General features: G+C 36.9%; 2 protein-coding genes across 4 annotated transcripts in view; both read left to right on the top strand.

Moving 5' to 3' along the window:
• The window catches only part of LOC127652484 (dedicator of cytokinesis protein 7-like), a 122,153-nt gene that overhangs the window by 72,833 nt on the left and 23,660 nt on the right, over positions 1-25,660 (top strand). For 2 of the 3 annotated variants that reach the window (XM_052138629.1, XM_052138628.1), the window contains 6 exons: positions 691-780; positions 1,086-1,322; positions 1,407-1,550; positions 1,635-1,741; positions 2,366-2,539; positions 3,756-5,049. The exons of the other annotated variant lie outside the window; for it this stretch is intronic. In XM_052138629.1, coding sequence (XP_051994589.1) covers positions 691-780; positions 1,086-1,322; positions 1,407-1,550; positions 1,635-1,741; positions 2,366-2,539; positions 3,756-3,798 — 795 coding nt within the window. In that variant the 3' untranslated portion in view covers positions 3,799-5,049. Of the gene's footprint in view, positions 1-690; positions 781-1,085; positions 1,323-1,406; positions 1,551-1,634; positions 1,742-2,365; positions 2,540-3,755; positions 5,050-25,660 lie in introns of those variants that run through there. 3 annotated transcript variants of the gene reach the window in all.
• The window catches only part of LOC127652486 (KN motif and ankyrin repeat domain-containing protein 2-like), a 37,713-nt gene continuing 21,385 nt past the window's right edge, over positions 9,333-25,660 (top strand). The window contains exon 1 of the mRNA XM_052138631.1: positions 9,333-9,388. The gene's annotated coding sequence lies outside the window, so the exon portion shown is untranslated. The remainder of the gene's footprint in view (positions 9,389-25,660) is intronic.

Genomic DNA, 25,660 nt, shown 5'->3' with positions numbered 1-25,660 from the left:
GAATTTCGGTTTCGATTTACTTTTCGATTAATCTTCCAGCCCTAGTTCGAAATGCACCTTATTTTCATCATAACCCATATAAAGCCTCTGAAAGCAACATTTTTCAGCTTTTGGGTGAGCCCATTGATTCTCAATGTGAAAATGCCCAGTAAATATTGTATTTCTAAGGAAAACAAAATGCTAAAGTACACATTAGTGGACATTGTGTTTAGCAGCATGGCGTTTCGTGATAAATTGCTCCTATTTAAAGCATGACATGTTAGTGGACTCTGAAACCTGTTTGAGTTGAATGATTAGAGTTTCGATTGTAAAAAAAAGTATTAGGTTTCTAACCAGTTGTAGTTTTTTGCCATTTCTCCAAAAGATTAACTTTGCTGTGATCGGCGCCATGTGGTTTTGTCACATGACTCCATCCGTCTAAATTTTAACTCTTTACTGACAGCCCAGAGTCTCCTTTACTCAGATCAGTCGGTTTAAATTCATTTAAATCATGCGTTGCGTATAGCCAAGCCAAAATACAATGTCCACGCATGTGTATGTAGGGTCACACAAGGTTATATTATATTTATGCTTGGGGGTTGTAAATCAAGTGCCTAAAATAAAAAAATGGCTAATGGAATCATTTAGTGGAACCAGAATCATTCAATGCCTTAAGATTCTCATTCCTATTTATTCTTGTTTCTTTTGTAGGAATTTTACTCAGAACGATTTGGTGACGACGTGGTGGCGATCATCAAGGACTCCAACCCTGTTGACAAGAACAAGCTGGACCCCAATAAGGTCAGATTAGAACATTTATGCCATTTGAGTTTTTTATTAAACAAGGGTGCACATTTATATTTAAGTTTTTTTTACAAATAGTCACCACAAGTGGTGGTGTTGTGGTCTAAGCACATAACTGGTAATCTGGTAATCAGAAGGATGCTGGTTCGAGCCCCACACCCACCACCATTGTGTCCTTGAGCAAGGCACTTAACTCCAGGTTGCTCCAGGGGGATTGTCCCTGTAATAAGAGCACTGTAAGTCGCTTTGGATAAAAGCATCTGCCAAATGCATAAATGTAAATGTATGTTTTTTTTACCCAGGCATACCTTCAGATCACATACGTCGAGCCCTTCTTCGACACATATGAGCTAAAGGAGCGCATCACATATTTTGACAAGAACTATAACCTGCGCACATTCATGTACTGTACCCCCTTCACCCTGGACGGTCGGGCCCACGGCGACCTGCATGAGCAGTACAAACGCAAAACCATCCTAACCACTTCTCACGCCTTCCCCTACATCAAGACCCGCATCAACGTCATCCACAAAGAGGAGGTGTGGGACACTTTTGTTTTAGGGATTTGAAAATTGTTAGTATGTAAATGCAGCATTTCTAACTACGTTTCCACTGTTCTGCAGATCATTCTGATGCCAATGGAGGTTGCGATCGAGGATATGCAGAAGAAAACACAGGAACTGGCTTTTGCTACCCATCAGGACCCTGCTGATGCAAAAATGCTCCAGATGGTGCTTCAAGGTTGTGTGGGCACCACTGTTAATCAGGTAAACTTTAGTGTAAATCCATTTTATTTCCATTTATGTGGGCTAGTTTTGTGGATGTGACTCTGTTCATCATTGTTGTCATAGGGTCCACTCGAGGTGGCTCAGGTCTTCCTGTCTGAAATTCCAGAGGACCCCAAACTCTTCCGCCATCACAATAAATTGCGCCTCTGCTTTAAGGATTTAACTAAAAGGTGGAGTGGATTTGTTATACACATTTTGTTGCATGTTATCAGATTTGGATACCAGACTCCTCAAGAGCAAAACACATAAACATGGTCTTGGTCTGCATCTGGGTCTTGTCTAATGGTGTCAGTTTCAACCAAAAATCAGCAGGTTGATGCATTCATGTGATCCATTCAACCCAAAACAATCAAGATGGTGGCCCATGTTGTAGCATTGTTGTTGTGCCTGATAGTCACTTTGATAGCATTGTTAAAGATAAATGTTTGTACAAGCTTCACAGTGCATTTCTTTAAAGGCGACGGGAAGTTTACTCTGATTTGCTGTTTGGCAATGGAACACAAGGACAAATGCATTTCAGACATGGAGCACATGGAATGGCGATTATTTGCATGCGCTGTAATGGGATTTAGGAGTTTTCATATGTTTTAGTGTGGACAAGAAACTTTTTGGAAAACATTTGATAATGACAGTGTGGATGGAGAGGATATTGAAAACAAAAATGCTATTTTCAAATGTATCTGGATTAATGAATAATGGATGTAACTTTGGAGGGTCTAGCCTTGACTCCAACTATGCTTGTTATATAAAGTGCTTGTGCATTTAACCAACTATCTGTAATGTTCTTTACTCAGGTGTGAAGATGCTCTTAGGAAGAACAAGTCTCTGATTGGACCAGATCAGAAGGAATACCATCGAGAGCTGGAGCGGAACTACACTAAACTGAGAGAAGCTCTTTATCCCCTTATTAACCGCAAGATCCCTCAACTCTATAGACAGCTTCCTCTGCCAACCACACCAACACAGAGGTATCACCCAACATGCATTGCTTTGCACTAGTATATACTAGTCTCATGGAGACAGACTGGTGTTTATTGACTTAGTCTGGTCCACTTTCCAGCATATTACTTGCAGCTTACTCTACCTTAAATGTAAAATCACCAACCAAACTTCCATTTTTTTGTGTGATGTTTAGGGACGAGTTCTGTAGCTGCCAGCAAATCAGATTGGAGCTTGGGATTTTTTTTATAGCTCTTGCCATTTTTTGTGTGCGCAATATGTTTCATACTGTCCGTGGGCTTGATATTTGAGACAAAATAATAACTTACAGTTGTAGCAAATGAAATAAATAATACATATAAAACAATATATTTGAGGATAATAATCAAATCAAATATAGTATTTTATTTGAATATTAAAGGAATTTAATATTTTACAGCAGAACACAAATTGAGAGTTTTAGAAGAGCTCTCTCAGGTCCTTATAATGTAAGTACATGGGTTCCAGCACTTTGACGGTCCAAAATTCATATTTAGTAAGCATAAAATGCATCCATGCGACTCCAGATGATCAATTAATGTCTTCTGAAGCAAATCGATAGGTTTATGTGAGAAACAAGTCGATAATTAAAACGCTTCCATGCAGGGCTCTGAAGCTGTTTGAAATTGCTGAACTCTCACATGACATTCGTTCTTCTGCTGTAAATAAGCGCTGCTTCCGCCAGCATGCTTATGTCACACTTCACATCAGCTGCTGGCAGGAAGCACTTTTTAAAAGTTTATAACGTTTTAATTATCTATTTATTTTTTGCCCAGACATTGATTTGCTTCGGAAAACATGAATTGATTGACTTGAGTCGTGTGGATTACTTTTATGCAGCCTAAATATAACTTTTGGACCTGTGTACTTCCGTTATTTGGACCTGACAGAGCACTATCTTCTAAAAATCTTCATTTGTGTTCTGCTCTAAAAGACAGTCATACACATCTGGGATGGCATCAGGGTAAGTGAATAATAAGAGAATTACAATTTTTGGGTGAACTATTCCTTTATGTTAGCTGTATTTTATTTAATTCTAACAAAATAAAAAAAAATAAAAAAATCTCCAGTTCAGTACTGTATGTGTCCATTCACCTTTTGGCCACTTTCCCTATTGGAAGTCTTAACTAACTAACAGCTGTGGTCCAGGCAAGGGTTTCACTAGAGTGCGTTTATGGATCTAGATCTTCTTGCTCTTCTTTACAGAAATTCTCTCAGTCGATCCAGTTTTCGGCGGTTGGAGAGCTGAGGTGTGGCGGAGCTGAACGCGGGTGGATGTAAAGCCAGACATGATCTCTTACTCCAACATTTCACCTCCCACCCACATACTAAAACACTGCACATTCCTCTCTCATGCATCAAGCCCTCTCTCTCTCTCTCTCTCTCTCTCTCTCTCTCTCTATCTCTCTCTCTCTCTCTCTCTGTCTCGCCACCTGGGCAATTGAAAGAGCTTGAGCCTGTTCACTCTGAGAGGTTATCTGCTGTAAACTGTCATTATGATATTCGTGGACATTGCAGCATAGCTGGTCAGAGTAGTCAAGAATAGAAAAAAGAGGATCCTTACTTAACATTGGAGGTAATTTTAGGTAATTGCAGCCAGCACATGGGCATCCACTTCCTCCTCTATTGTTTGTTTGTGCTGTCTTTGTCTCATGTGAGTGTTAGAGAGAGGCGAATAGTAAGAGCCACAGTCCTTACAGGCATTTGTATGTGTGAATTTGTTGCCACATAAATCCTTGTAGTGCTGTTTGGTTTATCTGCTTGCACTCAGTGGATTAAATCATTTGTGTCTTTTTCAAGACAAACCACTGACAGATGGAGACACTTGCTCTCTCTCTTAGAAGATACACTTAATCCACCAATTTATCACAAAGTAGAATTCATAAACTGTTTTTAAAACGTATTCTGCTGTTAGCTGATAAGCAGAGACATGCTGGATTAGTTTCAAGACTATAAAATGTATAGGGGAATTCTCTGCACCATTATTTGGATTTGTGGACCTTTAGGAACAGAGGAAGAAGAGGGAAGCATTAATATAGTCATTATCTGTGGAAAGTTCTGCACTGCACTAATAAAAGAGCACACTAACATTCTGCACTGAATTTTTACAGCCTCTGCTGCACCAAATCAAACTCTGACACGATTGCTTTAATGTTGTGCTAAATGCACAGAATGTAATGTACAAGTATGTAAACTGGACAAAAGAGAATGATTTTAATGTGACCATATGGTAAAGATATAGGATTAAATGTTTTCTTGAATGTAGACACTGCCTTGAACTAGCAATACTTCTATTCTCCTACCTAATATAGTTGAACTGCTGTAATATCTGTCTTGCACTATTTTAATGTTCTTGTGAGCTCTACTGCCTGTGTCGACACTATACTGTGCGAGTTGTTGGTTTACTGTATTTTTCATAACCAAAGTGTTTTTTTATTTATGTATGTTTGTGTCCTTCTTTTCTAATTTTACTTTTTGTATTAAAAGAAATTTCTCTTAATGTTTTGCATCAAATCTTTAGTTAATATTGGGCCAAGTATTTTTTTTGTGTGTTGTCATATTTACTGTGCACATTTACAATTATAAAATGTTATATTACATTGTATAATTACATAGTACATTTTAAAACTAGTAGTTATAAACCATGTAAGTAATATTCACACATTTACAATTATAAAATATTAGGAAAAAAAGTGTTAAAAGAAATACATCCTACGGTCATGTTCTGTAGTAGCAGCATACCTTTAGTTCTGAAAATGTACAAAATAAATAAAAACATTGCTTTTTTTTTTTAAATAGTCCTAAACAATATTGTAAATATTTACAATATAAATGTTATTACAAATAAAGAGAAAATAAAACATATTAAAATACATTTCTATTAAAGTCGTGTTTTGTAGCAGCATAAGTATTCAGGCCCCCTCATTTTTTTCACGTTGTTGCAGGCTTATGCTAAAATGCTTAAAACAAAATACATACACTCCATACCCCATAATGACAGGGCAAAAAACTGATTTTTTTATAACTGCAAATTTATTAAAAAGAAAAATCTGAAGTATCACATTGACAAGTATTCAGACCCTTAACTCAACTGCTTAGTTGAAGCACCTTTGGCAACGAATACAGCCTCAAGTCTTTTTGGGTATGATGCGACAATCTTTGCACACCTGGATTTGGAGATTTTCTGCCATTCTTTCTGCAGATCCTTTCAAGCTCTGTCAAGTGGATGGGGAACATCGATGGGCAGCCATTTTCAGGTCACTCCAGAGTTGTTCGATTGGGTTCAAGTCCGGGCTCTGGCTGGGGCACTCAAGGACATTCACGGAGTTGTCTTGTTTCTCAGTCTGCAAGTCCTTTTAGGCTTTGTGTGTGTGTGTGTGTGTGTGTGTGTCTTGCACAGAGGAGAGGATTCCTTCTGGACATTTTGCCATAAAGTCTAGATCAGTGGAGTGTTACAATGATGTTTGTCTTTCTGAAAGTTTCTTCCGTCTCCACACAATCTCTGGAGCTCAAACACAGTGACCATAGGGTTCTTGGGCACCTCTCTTACCAGGACCCTTCTCCCCCAATTACTCAGTTTGGCTGGGCGGCCAGCTCTAGGAAGAGTCCTGGTTGTTCCAAGCTTCTTCCATTTTAAGAATTATGGAGGCCACTGTGCCCTTGGAAACCTTCAATGCATCCCAAAAAATGTGTAGCCTTCCCCAGATCTGTGCCTCAACACAATCCAGTCTCTAGCTCTGCAGGCAGTTCCTTTGACCTCATGGCTTGGTTTTTGCTCTGATATGCATTTTCAGCTGTGAAAACTTATACAGACAGGTGTCTCCTGTTGCTGACGGCACGCTGCACGAGTGTTTGTTTGTAGCCTGCTTAGGCTGCTAAACATTGCTTATTCTCAAATGTTCATCATTATATTCATCGTTATATCCTTTGTCATTTTACTGCGTTTCAGGTTTTTCCTCTTTTCTACTGTTTCATCTGCATGTATTTCACCTGTTGCTGCTGGCACCTAGCTAGAGTCTGTGTTTGTAGCCTGCTAATTTTTTAGCATCGCTTATATATCTGTTTTCAGCCTTTAATCCTTAACATCTGCCATTTTTAAGCGCGCATTGGGTTTTCCCTCATTTTATTCTCTTATCGCGATTCAACTGTGCGCATATTCCACCTGCATCCACGTTCTATTTTTATCGTGATTAAACTGCGTGAATTTTTCAGCGCACACCCGTTTTTTCTACTCTGTGGTACACAGATTATTGCATCGATCTCAAAGCACCACTTATGAAGAACAACCAACAACAGCAAACAATTGTGTGAGGGATTCACATCAATCTCAAACCCTCACCGCTCAGGTGAGGGTTTCTTCCTGCATTGCATGTCACATGTTTACAATAGCCTCCTCCGTCAGCAGTGAAGGATTCACTTGTGATAAATTTAAGGAATTAATCAGGCTGACGGAGAAGGTTAATGAGTTAGAGACTCGCATCAAAACGCTAGTGGAGGTCAGTGAGCAAGAGAAGGCGGTAGATACTGTTTCGGATGTGAGTAGTACAGCGAGCAACATACACACTTTGGTTCCGGCTGTAGAGCCCCTGCAGCAGGGCATTTGGGTGATGTCTCGGAGACATAGTCACTCAGGAAAGAGACACCACTCTCCTGTTCCTGTTAGGATTTCCAATCAATTCTCCCCACTCAGTGATACACCCATTAAGAATCACGTTGAAAGAGCCCTTGGTATCGGTGATTTTATTGTAAGGAACGTGGAAATAGAGACTCCAGCCACTATTGTTAATTGCATTTCGGGGGCCTGAGCGTCTGACATCAAATCAAATTTACAAGTGCTGGCTAATGCTAAACGTAGATTTTCTAAAATTGTTATCCATGTCGGCACTAATGATGTCTGGCTTTGCCAGTCGGAGATCACTAAAGATAATATTAAAGAGGTGTGCAAATTTTAGTATTTGTAATATGCTCTGGTCCCCTCACTGCTCGTCGTGGTGACGAGGTTTATAGTAGATTAGTGTCACTGAATGTCTGAGTGGTGTCTGAAGAATAAAATAGGATTTATAGACAATTGGAAGAGTTTTTGGGGTAGACTGACCTGCTAAAGAGAGACTGACTCCATCCCTCCAGGGAAGGTGCCGCTCTCCTCTCTAGTAATTTGGCTTCATCTTAATAATGATAGTATTTGACTAACTGGGGCTCAGGTCAGGAAGCAGACAAACTGGTTAATCCGAACATCTGCTAGCTGCCTTGAGACGTCACACAGGTCACATAAACTACAACACATAGAGACTGTATCACCTAGATATCTCATAGAGACTGTGTCTGTTCCCCAAACTACCAAACACAAAACCCTCTCTAAATAATTTAGAAAAAAGTTTATTAAGGTCAAACTTGAACAAAACAAACAAATTAAAAATACACATCATATAAAAATAGGGCTACAAAACATTAGATCTCTTTCTACCAAAGCACTAATTGTTAATTAAATGATTACAGATCATAGTTTGGATGCACTCTGTTTGACTGAAACCTGGCTTAAATCGGATGAATATATTATTTTAAATGAATCTACTCCCCCAGGTTATTGTTATAAACATGATCCTCGTCTGAAGGTTCGAGGAGGAGGTGTTGCTACAATTTACAGTAAAGTTTTTGGTGTTACTCCGAAGACAGGATATAAATGTAAGTCTTTTGAACTAATAATGCTTAATGTGACACCGTCAGATATAAATAACAAATCTGTCATTTTTGTCCTTGCTATAATGTACAGATCACCCGGGCCTTATTCTGATTTCCTTGGTGAATTTGATAATTTTTTATCAGATCTTTTACTGTAGATAGAGCTTTAATTGTTGGTGACTTCAACATCCACATAGATAATGAAAACGATGCATAAAATGTGACAAAAATTAAGTGGTCTGAATGCAGTGTACTTTAGTTCAGAGAAGATGTGTTTTTTATTTTAAAAAACCACATAAACATTGCGATATGTACACATTTATAATGATAAAATATTATTAAAAATAAGTATTAAAATAAATCTAACCTGAAGTCACGCTCTGTAGCCGCATCCATTTAATTCTGTATTTCTTTATTGTAGAAATAGTAGTCTTAAACATTGAAAGTAATATTTACACATTTACAATTAGAAAATATGTTAGAAAGAAAGATATTATCCAATATCACTGTTTGAGCAGATTTCTGATTGAGTTGAGACATGATATGCTATTAGGGCAAAAACTAATCCAGTTCATTTCCTTGAGCCACCAATTTGACTAATTATCCACGGAACCTCGTTTCTCTTCACATACAGCACACAATTACTTGATTATTGTCTGCTGCACAAAACGACCTCCATATGGTCAGTGTGTCCAAATGCCACTTTACAGCCCATATGGAAGATGCGTAAACTCAAAATTTCCACAGAGTGGTTCATATATGACGTAAGCGCATCATGACGTCATGGCATATGAATAAAAACCTGAACAGTAACCTCCCAATATATTGTTCAATAGCTTTTGAAACAAAGGTCGTTATTAACGCTAAATTGTTATTCGATATTTGCCCATAGCTATTAAAATGAATAATTATGACCAGACATGTAAATTTGTCGTCCGTGATGGCCTGCTGAACCAGACTGTTGATGCTTTTGAACTAGAATGTGCGTATTATAAAGCTGTAAATAAGAAGTGCATATATTTGTTGAGGATCATGAGGCGGTGAATAAATGCGCTGTCTCTTTAAGAGCAGAAGGGGTGTCGGGTCATGATTTGGTTGCGGTGTTTTTGTCTCGGCTGTCAGTGAGACTGCTGTTGGCCTTGTCGAGGGACTGAAAGAGGGTAGGTGACAATACACACATGTTTTATGGTCAACCTTGTGCTTTTTATGAAACTCACGTGTGCAGTTATACATTAGAAATGTGTATTGTCGTTTTCCCATTTGCTTCACTCGGTTTTTGTGATGCTTCAGTGTTTTTATTGCTCGATTTTACATTAAGTTTCAAAGTAACGGACCGCGATGGGGATTCACCATTTAAAATGGACTTATTTCAACCTTTGATACTACGCGACTTATTCCTGGGGGTAAAATTACATTCATTTAAAAAGCATGGCTTATATTAATTTAACGGCGTATAGACGTCTATCGTTGCCATTTGATGAGTATTTGGCATCTTTAATGGGGGGCGTGTGCACAATGCCTTTATTAGCTAGCGCAAGTGTAATTATACACACGTGTATAATTTAATTAATAATAATAAAAATTTATATATTAATAAATAATAGTAGTATCAACTGTGGTCAATGAAAATATATCATTATATTTTAATGAAAAACTGGGTTAATTTGCGGGCGCGCGCACTACTTGGGATAGTCCAGTCAGGAAAGAAAGCACATTTTAATGTATTTTATTGGTGAGTATTGCTATTTCAATCATATCATATGTTTAAATGACGGTTAAATGAGTGCTAATGGCGGTTTGAATCGAAACCCCGTGACTCTGGGGAGAGGGTGGGACTGCTGGACTTCTTCATGACTTCCAGATGTTCATCACTTTGCTGCAGTGGTTTGAATTCATTGGCTTCGTTCTGCCTTGACTTTGCTGGCCAGTAATGGTCAGGTTTGACAAGTGCGCATGACTGTTTTCTTATAACGTTTGTGTAAGTCTGTCTATTGATTATGTAACACCTCCTCAAATATTGTAGAGAACTTGTAAAAAAAAGGGCAGGAAAGAAGGAAGATAAATATTCAGATCTGTTCAAGTTCTTAATTGAACTTCATAAAGTTATATTACACTAATGTTTTGTTTGTTTCCTTGTTTAGTTTAGTTTTTCCTGTTACTTGTGTCAAACTTGATCATTGTATAAATATTGGGTGGCACCATGTCTGGCCTCCCCATTTGCCACCCCACTCGCAATTGCTTTTTTTTATTCATTTTTTGGTCATGTGTTTAGCACAATTTAGTTCTTTAGAAGTGAAATCATCTCTGTACAAACTTAACATGTGTGCACACAAAGGTCGCTGCACCTATCGGTCCCGGGTGTCATTGATTCTCAGCGTGTCACTTAATGACTGACATCCTCAACCCCAAATCACAAATGTGATCTCTTTAATATCTCCATTGTTTCTGCTAGATCACAGTGAGATTAAATGGAGAGCAAATGGGGACTTCTGCTTCAGTCTTCTGCACTCAAAAAAGGGATTTTGCTGCTTGTTCAATTTACTTAATTGAAGTGATCTACAGCAACACAATTCTAGAACATTTTGTTGCAACTTGATTCCACTGCATTCTATCCATTTAAATGTTTAAAATGGAAGTTTACGTAATCCTTTTGAGTCATGGTGTTTATGTAGTATTGATGAAACTGGGCAGGGGATTTCCATTTCCCAGCCTGCTTTGCTTGAAACTACAGTTGGGGTACTCGAGTTTGGACTCAGACTCGAGTCACGAGTCAAATTTGAATGGACTTGGACTTGTCACGGACTTGACTCGGACTTGAGACTTTTTTTCAGAGAGCAACCGAGTCCATGACATTTGTGATGCAATTAAAAAATAGATGTACATCAAAACTGAGATTAATGAACACATCTCTGTCTGCATGCAGCTGTATTAGCCCCTGAAGTCATAGATGTAGCCAGAGTTTTTCACTGTGTTTAAGAAAACATACACACACACATATGCACGCGCACAGCCACACACATCAGTCAACCAATACGCTTGAATGTTACTACAGTATAACATTGACTACCGAGGTGGCTGGCACGATGAAAACAAAGACGGGTATGTATCTAATGTAATAGAAACTAAACAAGGCAGTTTCACAGGACATGGGACCTGATAACTGAAATTGCATGTGCCATTTGTGCAGCCAAGACTGTGCTCGCATTGCGGTTTCATCATTGTTAAAAACTTAAAATCAAGACTTCATTGAGTCAAGTCACCCACATCAAATCTCTCACAGTTTACTAAAAAAAGCATATTGAATTCAAAATACATATAAATTGTATTAATATTGGATATTAAGTATTTTTAGGCATAATGTATTTACACATGTAGGCTTCTCTATTATGGGGGGGGGGTTAGTGTTATTGCCAAAGCAATATAAACACAACACAAACTAAGATATATTGATAGATGTTTATGCACACTTTGTTATTGATTGACAATTTTCAAAGCACTGATGATCTGCTAAAATACATTATTTGAAAGCATTTGTCCACCATCACAACATTCAACCATGCACAATATGTTTTGTTTATAATGTATCTATAGACTATAAAATAAATGTATTATTCGATGACAGAGTTTGTGAATTAATCTAAATGAATTTAGTTAGTTATGATGGTTTTATATTGTAAATGTTTATTTTTATTGTAAACCACCAGTTAACTTATGTGTCTTTTTTTAGCCTACAGCCTTTTGAAGGACAATTCTGTTAAATTTATGTCTCAAAATTATTATTCTCTGTGTTTTTGCGGTTAAAGAAGATCTCAATAAAATGTTCTTTGGTTGGTATTTTTAGATTTCAGCCTGATTGCAGACAAACGCGGCTGCTGCTCAAGCAAATATCAATTATTCAAATTTGTATATCTTCTGCGGTAGCTGTTGTGAGACACACATCGATGCATCAGGTATTTAGATACACAAGCAGCACATAGAACTGCCCTGTATTGTGCGGTTTACAACAAATTAACTAGAAAATCAATCATAGTAAACATTCCCTGAAATGTCAGAATAATAGCAGAGACAATGATTTATTTCAGCTTTTATTTCTTTCATCACATTCCCAGTGGGTCAGAAGTTTACATACACTTTGTTAGTATTTGTTAGCATTGCCTTTATATTGTTTAACTTGAGTCAAACATTTTGGGTAGCCTTCCACAAGTTTCTCACAATAATTTGCTGGAATTTTGTCCCATTCATCCAGACAGAACTGGTGTAACCAGAACTTTGTTGTCCTTAAGCCATTTTGCCACAACCTTTGAGGAATGCGTGGAGTCATTGTCCATTTGGAAGACCCAATTGCGACTGAGCTTTTACTTCCTGGCTGATGTCTTGAGATGTTGCTTCAATATATCCACATAAATTTCCTTCCTCCATGATTCCATCTATTTGTGAAGTGCACCAGTCCCTCCTGCAGCAAAGCACCCCCACAGCATGATGCTGCCACCCCCATTCTTCACAGTTGGGATAGTGTTTTGTGGCTTGCAAGCCTCATTATGGCCAAAAAGTTCAATATTTGTTTCATCAGACCAGAGGACATTTCTCCAAAAAGTAAGTTCTTTGTCCTCATGTGCACTTGCAAACTGTTGTCTGGCTTTTTTATGGTGGTTTTGGAGCAGTGGCTTCTTCCTTGCTGAGCAGTCTTTCAGGTTATGTCGATATAGGACTCGTTTTACTGTGGATATAGATACTTGTCTAGCTGTTTCCTCCAGCATCTTCACAAGATCCTTTGCTGTTGTTCTGGGATTGATTTGCACTTTTAATACCAAACTACATTCATCTCTAGGAGACATAATGCATCTCCTTCCTGAGCAGAATGATGACTGCATGGTCCCTTGGTGTTTATACTTGTGTACTATTGTTTGTACAGATGAACGTGGTTCCTTCAGGCATTTGGAAATTGCTCCCAAGAATGAACCAGACTTGTGGGGGTAAAAAAAAAATTCTCAATAAGAATTGTGTTGAAGGACAAATGCACCTAAAGCATATGCTGTCATTCTGAAACCACTTTGAAGTTTGTTCAGCAGGAAACTAATCATAAAATATAAATATGAAAGGTAACAGAGGTGTTTTTTTAAAAATGTATATTGACAAACTGTTTTTCTTAGTTGTGAAGTTTAAAATAAGCTTCGACTTCGATAAGGACTCTACCTGTTATGGACTCGGTCTTGAGGCCGACTCAGAGGACGCTATTGTTTAAAGACTCGACTTGACTCAAACTCAACCCCAACACTACTTGAAACTCAAAAGGGAGATTAATTGTTAAAATTAAGTGTTATTTATGTGTTTTTCTGCAAGATGAATAAAAGGGGGATACTTGGTAGGGTTTAATGACTTTCAAATGACTTTCAAAAGAGGAAAAATATAGAGAGCGATGGATTAAGATGGGAGAAGATGCCAAATTTCCTGTCACTGTAAGTAGCTGTAATCGAAACCCCCTCGCAGCTGTGGTAATTAGTTTTTTAAAACTTATTCCAGGGTAACATATCATAAAGAATAATGTTATAAATTTCAACTCAATATTTAAAATATTTATAATATAAAAAAAGTTGCGAGATTTACGCTGGTAAATAATGCGGAAATGCATCATGGCAGTCTGTGCAAAAGCGTCTATTACGTGAAGAGCGGAGCTTGAGCTAACAATGAGGACAGGTAGATGTCGTACATGAAATTCATTGCTTGCTGTGTTGAGCAAATGCTGTGCTAACCATAGCATAGTTACTAAACTACACTCTGTAGTGCTTCCAACCAGTGTTTATTTAGCATGCTAACATTTACTTTCACATAAAGAAGTAAAAGAGAATTCTTTGAGTTTCATTGAGTGTTTACTTGCACTTTAAAAGTCTGATTTCAGTCTTTTTAAAATGTCATGTAAACACGTTCCTCCGATTGAAATTGTATCAGTCCCATTTCTGCAAAATCGAACTAACAGACCTAGATAATGCGAAAGATTGGTTCCGTGCAGCATGTATACACGTTTATTGAACTGCAATGGGTCTCGACGTTATGCGCATGCTCCAAGAAACAGAGGTGTCGTGAGACGTGATCATCCCTATGCCCGATTCCCTTCAAAGACCTTACCGTCCACGGTGAGAGCTTTGGGGGGGCTGAAATGTGTGGGGCTCAAACATAATGTTTATTCAGAACTCATAATTGTTCTTCGTTCAAAGTGCCCTTCAAACAATCCAGGAGCAAACAGTGTCGTCTTCGGACATCACCATAAAAGTCAACCGGAAAATGTTTAGGTCACTTTCTCAGCTGACATCCTTTCTTCACCTGTTCGATTGCACATAGTGTCATGAATAATTTGATAGAGAGATGAAGACTTTAGCTCGACAATGCAAAAACCGCTGGTAGTTAGATTGTAAATGCCCATGTGACACTGGATGTGTTGGGTTTTTGAGGGGTTTACCCTATTTAACTCGGTTCTTTCTACACAAAGTGTATGTGTTGAGTGTAAATAGTAATTTTAAGTTAAGAAATCACATTTCAAACATGTGGAACCACTGTTCATGATTAAATCAAGTTCAGCCAAAGAGCTATTTTTTGAGTGTGCTCTTCTGATGTTTCACATTTTCTTTCTTTCTTATTTTTTTGAGGAAAAAACCCAGTTATCTCACGTGTATTTTCTAGACTAGAGTTTCAGAATATATCTCATCAATGTCTTAATCTGTGCTCAGATTTGCAAAGATTCCTGTAAAAACCAAATTAGGTCAGAAATTTTGATATAAAGATTTCTCATCAAATTCTTCCATCCACATTCATTTTATAGCTCTTTAACTGTATGTCAACAATTATCAAATTTGTATTGGTATTTTAGGAGAAACATTTGAGATATTGTTGATTCTAATATGAAACATAACAAAGAACCCCATTATAGGAACCCCAAAATTATCATTCTCTCATCATTTACTCACCCATATGCTGCCTTTCTTTTGCGGAGCACAAACTAAGATATACTGATAGATGAATGATGTGTTTATGCCCATACAATGTAGATAAGTCACTGGGGTTCAAAACTTTCAAGCTCCAAAAAGATCATAAAGGCAGACTCAAATTCTTTGAAGTGATACAATCGGTATTGGGTAAGAAACAGACAAAATTTAAGTTGGCTGAGCAATGAAAGAGCAACCTCTTGAGCAATAAAATGAGTCTGTGACAGTGGGCAGCCTTTCGTCTTTATACATGAACTCTCAGCAATTTTATGGAATGTCATCTTCACTTTAACTTGTCCTTCTCAGCATCCAATATTCATTAAATATGGTTCAATGCAGGCTACAAAATGCCAACAATAATTAAGGATACAAAGAGTCACTATCATCCTGTTCTTTCAGCTATAGATTCAAACTGATTTAGTTTCAGTACACATAGGTGTCTGTTTGATAGGCACAATAAACTCTAAAAGTATAAAATCCACTAGCACTCCTAAAGTCTCATGCTTTTAAAATTTGAAGGGGCTTGCCATTACTGCATTCCTGCTTGCTGTATTTGCCTTGTTTTGCCATTTGGTGGACCAGTATGTAGAGAGCTATTACCTTCCATCAAAACCCATCTAATATGGATGTGACAAATCAGAAGGGGAGGATGGAAATTTTAGACAGGAGTCCCACGAGTCCCATGAGTGAATGTATGTCGTCTCAGTGTTTGTACGCTTCATGTGTTGTGAATGTATTCTGGGGTGTGTGCTGCACATCTAGTCTTGAACTGCTCAATGAGCTTTTTAGCAAAGGTTGTGCACAAAACTTGAACAAACTTCTTGTTTGTGTTCCAGTATGATCCCAACATAGTCTATGACAACTTGTAATAACTCGTATGAAATGGCGAAATCGTAAGATATCATTCAACTTTATTCCCATAGAGACTAACCAATCAACAAACAGAATTTCAAATCGATACAAAACAGGCATCACATTTTAGGTTGCCTACTATCCAATACTTTATTTTAAGAAAGGAAACATCAATATTATTGGTATTTTGGTTAAACAATAATCTGTTTCTGGGATTTAATTCAATTTGGACACTTGTGGCCTCAAGGCCCGCCCTGTTACAGTAAGAAAATACTAAGAACATTTATGAACACATTCAATATATACATTTAAAAACTATAGTCATAAGTCTTAAGCCAGTTTATTGTTGTTTGCACAGATCACACATGGTAGAAACTAAGCATTGACATTTGTAATAGATTATTCCCTTTCTTCCAAGAATTATTATGATTATCAGCAAAATACAATTTCGATCGACCTCTAATTCATATGTTTTGATATATTGGTACATAAACTCATTTTAATATGATGTGTTATAGATGTAGAAAATATGTCCTGAGTATTTTAGACCTGCAGATTCCCTGTTTTGATGAAAAGCAATGTTACAAGTTCTAAGGCCTTGTTGATTGCTCCATCCTGTTAAAGTAAAAGAATCTATGATACATGATTTATTTTGTGATTGTGTGGGTTTGTTCTGTATGGACATACTGTACTAATTCTATTTGTTCAGGTCTTAATAAAGGTCTTTAAAAGTCTTATATTTTATTTTAAAAACTCTGCAGAAACCCTGTCTTTGGTTTCATGAATAAATTATCGGAGCAAAATAGCATTATTAACCGGTTACCAATATTTAATGGTGCACTCAGTAACTTTTGTCTTTGTGTCATCTTGGACTTACACTGACACCTAGCAGCTTGGATGCAGCATCATTTAAAATCAATAGTTTTCAGTTTCAGATGTCTTTGTAGAAATGTAGTTTTCACAGACAGCCATGATTTCTTCAATCGGTGAGTGAAAGTGTCCAATAATAGGACGGCGACTGAGATTAAGCGAGTAGTATTCGGCTGGTCATGTGATTCTAACATGGCACCCCCCCCATGTGTGGACCCACTTCATGTAGAATAAAACAGCCTTTATTTATTTTATTCATACTGATATGACTGGAGTTTTAATTTTATTGTGAGTGCTCGTGATTTTATTCAAATGTCTCGGAATTTTTTGAGTACAAGTTTTTTTAATGAGGAAAAATTACTGGGTTAACTTTTAACTGTGAAACAATTTAAAGGAACTTAAACAATTTCAAGTCCCTGTTGGTTCATACATTTTTGCAATTTTGCTATCTCATTCTAATTATTACGACTTATCATGAGACCAAGTTGTATGCCGTCGTGCAAATGTAATATGTGGTAACTACACATTTATGATGAAATCTGGTCTATTTAAGTATGATCTGTGTTGACACAAACAGTTTTGGCTCAAGCACACTCAGATTCAGTGAAAACGAAGTGTGAAAATCCAGACTAAAACCAATGCAAACCAAACTTTGAACCCATTTGAAGTTGCAGTGTTGCCGTAGTTTTAGAATATCGGGTTTGCAGCATGGATCGCATGATCATAATTTTATTTTAACTTTATATTCAACTCTATCGGGATAGGATTTTAAAAAAAGAGCTTGTATGATTAAAGTTGCACTCTAGAAAAGTTTTGGTTTCCACACGAGAAATGGCCACGGCTGTGAATGTTCCCCAGCTGTAGCCATGAAATCTGCTTTTCATACTCTTTGTTTACATTACCAAGCAGAGTCTGACTAAACCCTAAAGTCTCCCCTCTACAGCTGCTCTGACCAATGCAGTGACGCATTGGCACCCCTAACAAACTCGTGACCTTATCGCTGCTGCATGACACTACACTGACAACATGTCTCTTGTTACTCTCGTTCCACTTCTGAGCATTTATATCACTGTTCATCACCCTTAAATTCACTAACCCTCATGGTATTCCAAGCACGAATTACTTCTCTTTCTTTTGTGGACACAAAAGTAGATGTTAGGCAGAATGTCAGCCAATCCTCTTTTATGTTCATTGTGTGTGAAAAAAAGACTCAATAGAAGTGGATGGTGTTGACAGAAATTTCATTTTTGCGTGAACTATCACTGTAATCCCCATTCTTTCAGGAATTTGCTTTTAATTATGTTTTAGAGGAGTGGTGATTCCTGTTGCCCAGAGGTCAGCACGATGACCAATGGCGTTGCAGTGTGTTTGTTCTTCTCCTGCTTGGGCGGTAACATGAGTAGCGAGAGGCCCCTACCTTGGCCTTAAGCTCTGGCTTCAGCCCATACTGTTTCTGTAGATGCCGTCTTTTGCTCCATACCACTCCCTAATGTAAAAAACAGCACCATATGTGCTGGCCATTCTGTCTTCAGAGCAGGACAGTTTCCAGTGCTTGTCATAATTTCGTAAGGTCTTGTCTGAAATGGTTTAACAGCTTAAAAGAATCTGGCGGGTCTCTTACATAACATCTAACTCAGAAGTACAGTCATTAGCAGAAATGTCCTTAGAAGTACTTAGAAGCAAACAAAGAACATCTGAGTATTTACTGTTTCATGCTTTCCTACAAAGGCAAAATGCAGAAACTACGCCAACACTGAGCTCGTTTACATGCATGTTCTCACACTGATTATGTTTAGTTATCCGACAACGTGTAAGGTAATGTAAAGGCCTTAAACTGTTTACCTTTAACAGGGTAAGATCATAAACGGTTAAAACAAATAACCAATTGGCACATGTAGTGTTTTGCCCATTACCCCAATTTCACTCTGCATGTAAACACCTTTGCCTATGGTCTTATGACACCAAATGCAGATACTTTAGTATGCCATTGTATTTCCTTAAAAGACTCTTAAGAACTCTAGTTTGACTTGATTTTAGGATGGAGTATGTAGTACTGCAATTTTCAATCTAAGTGCAGTTGAGTCAAACACATCTGGCACAGGACAAATAATGGTCTAAGAGACAAGATTTAAGTTAAAACTCAATTTTGCCAGTGCACAACAGCATACGTTTGCTGTTTTATGGATCACTCTGTCTCTCTTATTTGGATATTCACAAGATCTGTCATCACTACAATGGCTTTGGACCACCAACTGCGAGGTATTCCCACCAGAATAGGTTATTTCTGCTGTGAGAATTATTTTTACTAATCAGATGTCAGATTTATATTATTACTTTTCATTGATATTATGAAATTGATTCATATTTTGTATACAAACAGTATGTAAAAATATACACTATTAGGCCCATATACATTATTTCAACCATCAGGAGTAAGTCAAATTCTTTAATTTCCTTAGTTTAAAGACACGGCAAAGTTCTCTCTTTGACTGTCGGTTTTCTTGAGCAGTTGAAGGAATCCACAGAAAATGATCACAATCTTGACTGGCAAACCCTTTTAATCTGTGCAGAGACTCTGCTAAAATCAGAGCATTATTCTCCCTGTTGCCCCAAGATTTAACTACACTTTCATTCTTGTCCTGCTGTGCTTTTTTTTGTTGTGTCAGCATATGGTGAGCAAAGACAGTAAAATGTAAAGATAGGGCTTTCTTAATCCGAAAACAGTCTGGAGTCCTGTTTTGCCATGAAAGTATTTTTGCTGTGGACTTTTTCCATTTAAATACCACCTTCTGCTCTTTTTGCCTCTTTCCTTTTATTTTCTAAACCTACACCCTTTTGTCTCTATTTGCTCTCCTTCCTGCTAAATTTGCAGATTTTTTTTTTAACTTTTCTGTTATTGTTTCTCTTTGTCTCTCTCCCTCACTCTCTAATCCCTCCCTTATTTTTAAATTTCCCCTTCTCCCCAGCTGGAAGGAAGTGACCGACTAGTTTCTTGGTCTTTGGGGAGCTGCAGCTCCCTTTCCTGTAACTCCTTCTGAACCTGAACTCAAACACTGTACATACACATTTACACACTTGTTTTCAGTGGACCATTACCCTCAAAACTACCCTAATGTAGTTAGGAGCACAGTATCATCCCCATCTCGGAAGGTCATGAACTTTTGTTGTGTCACTTTGTTTGTTGCTTGACAAAATATGGCTGTAGAGGTCGACGATATATTGGTGCTGATATATATTTTTAAAACTATTGGATATCTGCAAAAATCAACGCTGATAGTTGCCTATTTTCTTTTTTTATTCCTCCATGTTCTTCTGTGTGCAAAACCCTTGATCTGGTACAAATGTAGACACTTTTGTTTGGAATATTTACATAAAGATACACTATTGCTATCAACAGATATGTGTTTTTTTTAATGGCTGATGCCAATATACATACAGCAGGGTTGCAGATAGGCCTATATAATGCAGATATATTACACAATTTTATATAGTAAATAACATGTGTAATGTAAATTTCTTAAAAAATGAATAAACTCTTATTTAGCACAAAATGTACTCAAAATGCACACAAAACTTGAATTTTGTCAATAAAAAAATCTTTAAAAATATACAATTGTGTTTTAAATGGTAGATAGCCGTTTCATCTGATTTCTGTTTAGTCATACGATTTTAGTAATTTTTTTGCGCATGCATAAATTGTTAATATATTAGGAAGAAGGAAATAACAGTGCACCCAGTAGTCCAGCAACCACGGATGGCGTATGCGCATTAGCAATCACATTTTCTCACAAAAGACAGAATCAAACTAATTGCACATACAGTGCACAGTGAATATGACCCTTATAGCGCAGTTTTACTTTGAAGTTGGTCTCCCTCACTCGGATACAGATCAAGCAAGCAGCAAACTGTTTACATGGCCCGGATCACCTGCTTGGATTGTCACGGACTGACCGTCATGTAACATTTGTAAATCAGTGGAACTTTGTTTTGATTCAGACTGATAGAATATGCACTTCAGATTAGGGCTGCAACTAATGATTATTATGATAATCGACTAATCTAACAATATTAGAACGATTATTCGGCAATTATTGCAACGATTAATCATTAGCACTTAACTGACTATTCAGCTTGTGGCCTGACTTAAAATGTTGTATTAAACGTGCTAACTAACAGTAAAGAGGACAAAATCATATTTTAAAAAATAAGAGAGAAACTTTTTATCAAGTTTAATTCTGTAAAGAAAAATCTTATTGTGTTTTTAAGTATTTTTGTCTTGTTTTCCATTTAAAATTGTCTAAAAATCCTTAAAACGAGATACATTTACTTGAGAAGCAACATATAAGATTTTCAGACTTGCTTTAAGAGAATGTTTTTAAATATGAGTGTATTTTGTATATGTGTATTTTTTCACTTGGTTTTACTTCTGTGAGTGCAGTTAAGACAAAATATACTTATATTCAAGATCTATTCTCTAAAAGCAATTTTAAATATCTTATTTGCTGCTTCTTAGGTGAATGCATCTTTTTTAAAAGGATTTTTAGATATTTTAAAATATTAGTATTTTTAATATTGTATTCAAAATTCTCAGATAACAATTTATTAATGTGCAGTATAGCTGCTAAAGAAAATGTATGTTGTTTTAAAGGAGCTTTAGATATTTATAGAGTATTGAGGCTGACTACCACCCCTGGAGTCACGAGTTCGAATCCAGGGCGTGCTGAGTGTCTCCAGCCAGGTCTCCTAAGCATCCAAATTGGGCCAGTTGCTAGGTAGGGTAGAGTCACATGGGATAACCTTTTAGGATACGATTAGTAGTTCTCACTCTCAATGGGTCGCGTGTTAAGTTGTGCGTGGATTGCGGAGAATAGCATGAGCCTTCACATGCAGGGTCTCTGCGGTGTCATGCACAACAAACCATGAGATTAGATGCACGGATTGACTGTCTCAGAAGCGGAGGCAACTGAGACTTGTCCTCCACCACTCAAATTTTAGTGAATAACCGCGCCACCTCGAGGACCTACTAAGAAGTGGGAATTGGGTATTCCAAATTGGGAGAAAAGGGGATTAAAAAAAGACGCTCGACATGCAAGTTTTGCTTCAGCGGAGCGGCAGCTCCAGCTCTGCTTATTTCACAACGAGAGTGCTTTTGTATTTACTCATTTTGTATTTTTGCATTATTATTCCCCCATACTTTGCAATCTACATCACCTGGAGCTGTTTGGAAAGTTTAGAGTGCATCTGGACTGTGAGTTGTGTAATTCTTCTTCTCCTTAGTCAGGCGCGAGCTGCAGTGCTGCTCTAACATGTCATCATTAGAGTTTAATGTGATCTCATGTTACGTTAAATGAGATCAAACGACAATGAACATTTTTGTCTACAATTTATGTTGTCGATAATGTCAACTAATCGTTTCAGCCCTACTTCAGATTAAGATATCATATGAGTGCTCGACAGGAAGAAAATGCTGGATTTTTGTGAGGTTTGTGAATTATATTTGTTTAAAAGAGATATCTGCATATTTGTAGATCGTACAGTATGTAGAAGTATGATATTTACCTTTTTATCATTAGACAATAAAGTAAAAAATACCAGGGAACTGCTGAGGACAGGCTGATAGAATATGTGATTTAGAGGAAGAAATATGAGTGCGCCACATGACACTGGATCTGTTCATGAATTCCATCTGTTTAAAATGAGATATTTAGATATGCATATTTGCTGACAGTTTATGATATTAGTTTTATTGATATTTGCCTTTTTAACAATAGACTTTTTAACAATAGGGATGCACAGATCTGATACCTGGATTGGTATCGGCTCTGATACTGAAGCTTTTAGATGGATCGGGTATCGGTCTGACGAGCCCAATCCAAATCCGATACTGTGTGTTAGTCATGTTCGTTAAAGTTACGCTCTAAAAATAACATAAAAGAACCATTAAAACACCATTAAAGCAGTTCATATGACTTGTACATTTTATTCAAAGCCACTTAAAGACATGTGATATTTCTGTGAATCACAAAGGGATTTGTTTAATAAGTAAATATATTAAATGCATGTGCAGCTACAGCGTGTCATTGAATGGTGCTGCTCTGTTTACGCACACACTCGCGGCTATTTCAATAGTTCAGTTCACTTATAATATGCATTTAGAACGGCACTGGAGGTGCATTTTACCAGAATTTGAATAAGAAGAGAATTAAACTACTGTGAGCTTGCCTACAAACAGACACATACAGGGCTTACTAGAGAGTTCAGAATGTCAAAATAAAAGCATGAGGGTTTAAAATGTGCACATTATCCAGTGTACTAGTTAATAATAAAGTGTTTCTTAATAAGCTATACATTTGTATTGAAATAATGTGTAGTTAGAGGTTTGTTTCTTTACATATTAAAAGAGTACTCCCAATTAGTTCCACACAATAATGCAAAGTTATTATAAACTAATTATGCAAAGCAACACTGGTATTGGCTAAAATAAAAACTGGTATTTAGTTAAAAAAACGAAATCTAAAATAAAATATAGATCTTCACAAACCATATAGCCTATACAGTTAAGTGCAGAAGTTTGCATAATCATGCATAATAAAAAAGAATGTATACAAATAGCCTATAGATTATATTTTTTATGTTGTATTGCCCTTCAAAAGCAAAATGTACTCTAATTTACACAAATCATACTGTTCAAAAGTTTCCAGCACTTGGTTCTTCTTATTTTGCCTTCTTGATCATCAATAATTGTTGCACCTTTTGTAAAAGTCGTGTATTAGTCCCTCAATTGCCCCCAACACACATTAATTCCTTAAATTGTCTTTAGTTAAAAAGGTCTTTATAAAGTCTTTAATTTAGCTTCATAAAACCTGCAGAAACCCTGTTTATTATTTCATTAAAATAAATGAAATGTCCCTCCATGTTGTACGTTTACTCCTAAACCATGGTTAATACACCCACAAATAGGAACTGCTCACATAACCAGCTTATAATTACGGTAAACTGTTCTTTTTGTTTTTCAGAACATTATCAGCAGTTGGTGAACCATTGCGTGTGTTTTAAAGGCATCTTTCTTTCTCTCTCTCTTCTCTCTCTGCTCCTCCCAGCTCTATATTAAAACCAGCTGTGGAGTTTAGGGCTGAATGAATGGCTCTTTGTGATTTGGCCGTCACTCCTGTATAAAGCTCTGTTTCTTTCTCTCTAGATATTGGCATGACAAAAGCGTTAGAACAATGTAACCTAATGTTCCCACTATGACATTGTTACGCAATAAAAACATATTAATTCACAACTAAGATGGCAGAAATGTGTTTTTTACATTGTTCTATAGAAGAATGTGCACTTAACACTTCAGATGGTAGATGGTCATTTTAAATCGTATTTTAGATGAGCAGAAATGGATTTCTTTGACATTTCTTTGAGTTTTTGAGGATAATTTTCCAATTTTCTAACCAGAATAAATGACCATAGAAGGTTTGTTAGTAAAGTGAGCTCAGGATCTGAGGAAGTCCAAGAGTGTTTGCGGAGGTCCATGTCAGTGTGGAATACAGAATGTGAGAGTTTTGATTGCCTTGTTCCTCTGGGTCCAGTTGCAACAAACCTCTTAAAGGGATAGTTCAATCAGAAATGAAAAGTCTGTAGTTATTTACTCACCTTAATGTCATTCCAAACCTCTATGGCTTTCTGAATACCATGGAGCTCAAAATAAGATGATTAGCAGAATGACAACAACCACTGTTGGGGACTGGAGTAGTTAACTAAAAGTAGTGACACTACTTAATTACTTAATAACTCTGCTATTTTCCCAATAGTGTCATTTTTGCATTGTATTGCAAACGCAGCAACGGAGACGAGGGAGTAATCAAACACACTCACAAACCCTCCTCTCGCTTTCTCATGTAGCGCTGGAAAAACATTTCCCTTATATTTAACTGATTCCTTTCATGGAAATAAATTACTGCAGGTCACATAAAAGATTCACTAATGCTCTTAAGCCCCACACAGCCTTAAAGGGAATTTGCCTTCTTTTTTGAAGCAAAATATCTGTTTAATTGCTGCGGTGTATCACTATATTTCGAATCAGTTATATAAAATAGGGTATTTTCTTGTTTTGTTTGTGTGTAATAAGTGTTTATTTATGTTATTTTAATGTTGTCATGCTGTTTGTTTAACCCTTAGAAAATGAACCATGGTTTTACTATGGTTACTATAGTGTAATAACATGACTGTAGTAAACATGTTTTTTTTTTTTTCTTTTTGGTGGAAACCATGGTTTTCTATATTTTACTTTACACATGCCATGGTTAAACTATGGTTAATTTTCATAAGGGAATGTCACCCTAGTTCAATATATAACTATTCAGAACTTCTGATTGCATAATTAATATAATTCGAGATATATGTATTTTAAAACAATATCACACAAGCAAGAGTGTGTATGGCTGTGATTCGCCCGTAGACACTGATAGATACAATATAGCATGATTGCGAGTGTGACATTGCTTTTATACAGCAGTTCAATGAGCATGTAAATAAATAAGTAGGGATTTTAAGTACTGTCTCAAAAAACGCACATGTGTGGAACTACTTTCTTACACCACGGAACAGGATCTGCCATTCCGTTCAAAAGATGTTTCTAAGCCTCCGTTACTAATTAGAAAACCACATTTTAGAACTATTAACAACAGCTTAGGCTGTTTCTAACAAGTTGAGAAACAAGGATTTGTGTATGAGAAAGAG

The sequence above is a fragment of the Xyrauchen texanus genome, chromosome 12 (assembly GCF_025860055.1).
Source record: "Xyrauchen texanus isolate HMW12.3.18 chromosome 12, RBS_HiC_50CHRs, whole genome shotgun sequence".
NCBI classification, from domain to species: Eukaryota; Metazoa; Chordata; class Actinopteri; order Cypriniformes; family Catostomidae; genus Xyrauchen; species Xyrauchen texanus.
Note: the sequence above shows the minus strand (reverse complement) of the source record. Positions and strands in the feature narration are given on the sequence as shown.